This window comes from Penaeus monodon, chromosome 3, assembly GCF_015228065.2.
Source record: "Penaeus monodon isolate SGIC_2016 chromosome 3, NSTDA_Pmon_1, whole genome shotgun sequence".
Taxonomy (NCBI): domain Eukaryota; kingdom Metazoa; phylum Arthropoda; class Malacostraca; order Decapoda; family Penaeidae; genus Penaeus; species Penaeus monodon.
In genome coordinates this window covers 42544572-42549305 of record NC_051388.1, presented here as the reverse complement: position 1 = coordinate 42549305, position 4734 = coordinate 42544572, and the positions used below count along the sequence as shown (strand labels likewise).

The following is a 4734-nucleotide window of genomic DNA, read 5'->3' as shown; positions in this document are numbered from 1 at the left end:
GTGATCCCAATTTTTGGTAGCAACACGCAGCGCGCGCCGGTCCATTGTATACATACTATTTGCACCTTGCATGATAAAATCGAGCCGAATGTATGAATAATATATTCTGTTGGTATGCATCTATACGTTTATCTATTTTTATTATTTCCCGGTGATCCACGTAAAACATACGTATATATATGTATGTATTGTATATTTGTATATTTATACATAAACACACACACACCCATATACAAACACACACACACCCATATACAAACACACACACATACACACACACACACACACACACACACACACACCACACACACACACACACACACACACACACACACACACACATATATATGTATGTATGTAGGTATACATATGTATATATATATACATTAAATATGTGTGTGTGTGTGTGTGTGTGTGTGTGTGTGTGTGTGTGTGTGTGTGGTGTGTGTGTGTGTGTGTGTGTGTGTGTGTGTGTGTGTGTGTGTGTGTGTGTGTGTGTGTGTGTGTGTGTGTCTGTATGTATGTATGTATGTATGTATGTATGTCTGTGTATGTATGTATATGTATGCGTGGACATGGGCGTTTACGTATATGTAAGCGTGTACGTATGTGTGCGTGGGAGGAGTGTACGTATACGTATACGTGTGTGTGTTTGTGTAAAGGCATGGGCCATTATTCGTAGTACACATTTTCATGGTGGATAGCACTTTCATGCAACCCTCATTGGCTGTAACATCCGGTGCTCACGACCATTCACTCCTGCTGCATCCTCATGCCGGGCACGCGGACTTGGGCCCTCAGTATTGCCAACGCCCACCGGTCCTAGCCAGATATTCTTGCTTCCTTGTGCAGTTGCTCTCTTGAAGGTGCTTGGCCACCTCTGTCTTCTGCATGGAAGCTATCGTGACTCGCCGTGGGAACAAGTGGTGGTTCGATAAACACGGTATACAGAGAAACTGATCTTTCGTATGTTCAGTGTTTATTTGGTCTCTCCGCCTTTGCACATGGCTTACCTTACCATCTGCGCCTGTGTCGGTGTATTGGACACACACACACACACACACACACACACACACACACACACACACACACACACACACACACACACACACACACACACACACACACACACACACACACACACACACACACACACACACACACACATTCATTCTGAATTCATTCATTCACTCACTCATTCATTCATTCATTCATTCATTCATTCATTCATTCATTCATTCATTCATTCACTCACTCATTGTGACGCAAACTTTCCTCTACATTTTCACACACACACACACACACACACACACACACACACACACACACACACACACACACACACACACACACACACACACACACACACACACACACACACACACACACACACACACACACAAAACAAGACAAGCACGCACACACGCACCTGAATAACTTTCATGTCTGTTTCCGATAATATTTTTACTTGAAGCAGTTTTTCAACAGCGGGCAGTGAAGCCTTGGATTGTCTCTGCCCTTTGTCCACCAATGTGTTGTGTTCAGGAAATCCTTGGGTTGGCGTAGGTCGAGAACCGTTATACTCCTGTATTTCAACCACCATCGATGTATGTATTTTCCTCATAGGTCAAGTTGACGTTTGCCGGAGCTGGTTGAGAGCCGTGTAGGGGCTCGCGGGAAACGAGACTATTGATTGCCTTCGCCCCACCCTTATTCCCCTCGTGTTCAGCAGCTGGTTTTGCGCAGTTGTTTCCACTACCTCAGTGTTTCATTTTGTGTTAAATATGGTTTCGTTCTGTGAAAATGAGCCATTCTAATAAAACATTCAAATACATCCACACCGGCTAAGATATGTAAGCGAGGGGTCACATGCCATCGAAGAGGGGAAAATCAATAAACGTATAAAGAATTAATATAATTAAATCAAAGAGTTTCATTGTATGTTACGTTTTAACTAATATATGGGATGCTTGATCTGGTTTAGAAATGGGATTCCCATGCAAGGGAAATATTATGATGAATTGTCTGGATGACTGTATCGAATGCCAGCGCAAGCGCGAACTTGCGCTTCGAGGAATGGAAACATCTGGCATGGGACTAGTGACTCGCGGGGCTCCCTGCTGGTCCGTATTTAGAAATTGTGTTGCAAAAACCTCTTATTAGGCCTGGTTGTTTTTTGTTCGAAATTTGTGAGTTACGTCATGTGCTCCTATGCAAGGAAAATAAACTGTATTGAAGGAATGGACAGCAATAGTGATTTGTCCCGTCGCGTGAGCACGTAAACAGACGGCGTTAACGCCCGAGATTCGGCAACCCAGGCGCCAGAGAAATTGTTTTATGTGAATTGCTTTTATTTTGGTGGGCGATGAAGGGTTTCAAGTTGGTTTTATACATTATTTACGAATTTGGATTATATGTCGGAGAAAAATATAATCATTTTTATTGCTTGTTAAACCATGTTTTTTTTTTTTTTTTTTTTTTAATTATTATTTTTCCCACTGAAGATAAGGTGGCCACAATGCATCCGTCACTGTAATGTGGATTTTAATCAGATAATAATATATATATATTTTTTTGTATGCAAAAGATAGAAACACTTATTCGTTGTCCATTATGCCAGGCAAACTGGATATGATAACAGTAGTTGTTACTGTGCCTACTGTTACGGATTTTTGGGGAAAATGGGTGACTTTTTTATAGATGAGTTACTTTTTTTTGGAACACATTGAAAAAAATTTTTTGGACCTTTTGATTTTAAAAATTTCATAAATTTTTTAAATCTTTTTGAAAATCTTTAAAATGAAAAATTTGGGAGTTAGGATATATTTTATTTTTTTAATAATTCTAAAAAATTTTGGTAAGGGTTTAAACTTTTTTACTTTCTGTTCTTAAGTAAATATCTTGTGCTGTACTGTTGCTCACGATAGTATTCAGTCTTGCATAAAATATCCTTAAATTCTGTGGGCCCTAGCCTCAATGAAAAAAAAAAAAAAAAAAAAAAAAAAAAAATCAGTGCAAAAAATAACCCAAAGGTTTTTTTTAAATTTTTTACTTATTTTGATTGTCCCAGGTGAACAATTTTGATATCAACAGTGAAAATAAAAGGAGTATGCATAAAATGTCATCACTTTGGAACTCTCATTGTTAAGTGTGGCACAAACTGATGGTGGCCCCGTAAGAGTGTGTTTGAAGGGCCCCGGGGCTGAGGACACCATCTACTTGTGCAACTTTCGGGTTTCCGTGGATGGTGATTGGCTGTGTCTCAAGGAGCTAGCAGAGGGAGGATCCAGAGTGGAGCGGTCGGCATCCACTTCACCCGGCTCCCCCCCGCCCTCAGGTGCCCACCCTCAGGTCCCATCTGGATCCCTGCACAACCCACCCCTGTCCCCCCAAAGCGTGTTGACCCCACTACGCTACCTTGGAGGCTCCCCAGTCAAAGGGGCCCCCCCTGTTGCACCCAGCTTGTCCAACGAGGGTGGCGCTATGGGAGGGGCCCTAAGCGTGCTTCCAGGCCTCCCGCCGGGGCTCTTCGCGCCCTAGTGCCGTCCCCTTTGGGGGCCGTCCCGACGCTTTCTTTTTTTATTTGCTATGGTTGCTTTGCGGGAAAACCGCGTAGCTTCTCCCCCCTTTTTTTTTTAAAATTGGCCGGTTTATTCAATAACATTCAACCTTCAACAGCAAATTGTAGAACTCTGGGCTTGTGAGATTCCATATTTTGATTTCTGTTGTACTTGTGGGACTGCAGATACATAATTATACCTTTTATTCTTATATTTCATGTTTACTATAATATTTACTCTCTCTTTCTCTGTCTCTCTCTCTTTCTCTGTTTCTCCTCTCTCTCTCTCATCTCGTCCCCTCTGTCTCTTCCTCTGTCTCTGGTCGTTTGTCTCTCTGTCTCTGTCTGTCTTCGTCTGTCTGCGTCTTCTGTTTGTCTGTCTGTCCCTTCCCCTTTCCCTTTTTCTTCTTTCTTCTTCTTTTCTCTCTCCCCTCTCTCCTCTCCTCTCTCTCTTCCTGTCTTCCTGTCTCTCCTCTCTTCTGTCTCTTTTCTGTCTCTCTTCTTCTCTCTGTCTGTCTCTCTTCGTCTTCTTCTTCTCTCTGTCCCTTTTCTCTTCTCTCTCTCCTCTCCTCTCCTCTCTCTCTCCCCTCTCTCTCTCTCTCTCTCCTCTCTCTCTTCTCTCTCTTCTTTTTTTTTTTCTTTTTTTTCTCTCTCTTTCTCTTTTTCTCTTTCCCTCTCTCTGTCTCTGTCTGTCTGTTTGTCTGTATCTCTGTCTCTCTGTCTCTATTTCTCTGTCTCTGTCTCTGTCTCTTCTCTGTCTTGTCTCTCTCTTCCCTCGGGTCTCTCTCGGGTTTCTGCTCTCTCGTCCTTTTCTCTCTCTGTCCTGTCTCTGTCTTTGTCTCTGTCTCTGCCCTTTGCCCTTTTTTGGTCTCGGGTCTTGTTTTTTCTGGTCTTTGTCTTTTTCCCTTGTCTCGCCCTCTGTTCCTGTCTCTGTCTTTTTGTCTCCCTTTTCTTTTTGTCTCGTTCTGTCTCTGTTCCCCTGTCTCTGTCTCTGTCTTTCTCTGTCTCTGTCTCTGTCCTGTCTCTCCCCTTTTGCCCTTTCTGCCCTTTGGTCTTTTCCCCTCTCTTCTCTCCTCCCCCTTTTTAGCTCCCCCCCTTCCCCCTCCCCCTCTCTCCCCTCTCTCTCCCCCCTCTCCCCCCTTTTCCCCTTCCTTCCCCCCTCCCCCTCTCTCCCC

At 43.2% G+C, this 4734-nt stretch overlaps 1 protein-coding gene across 1 annotated transcript in view; it reads left to right on the top strand.

Moving 5' to 3' along the window:
- Positions 1-3196: 3196 nt before the first annotated feature.
- LOC119594852 (protein RUFY3-like) overlaps positions 3197-4734 on the top strand; it is a gene marked incomplete at its 5' end in the record, with an annotated part of 68040 nt that continues 66502 nt past the window's right edge. Inside the window, 1 exon segment of the mRNA XM_037943937.1 lies at positions 3197-3337. Coding sequence (XP_037799865.1) covers positions 3197-3337 — 141 coding nt within the window.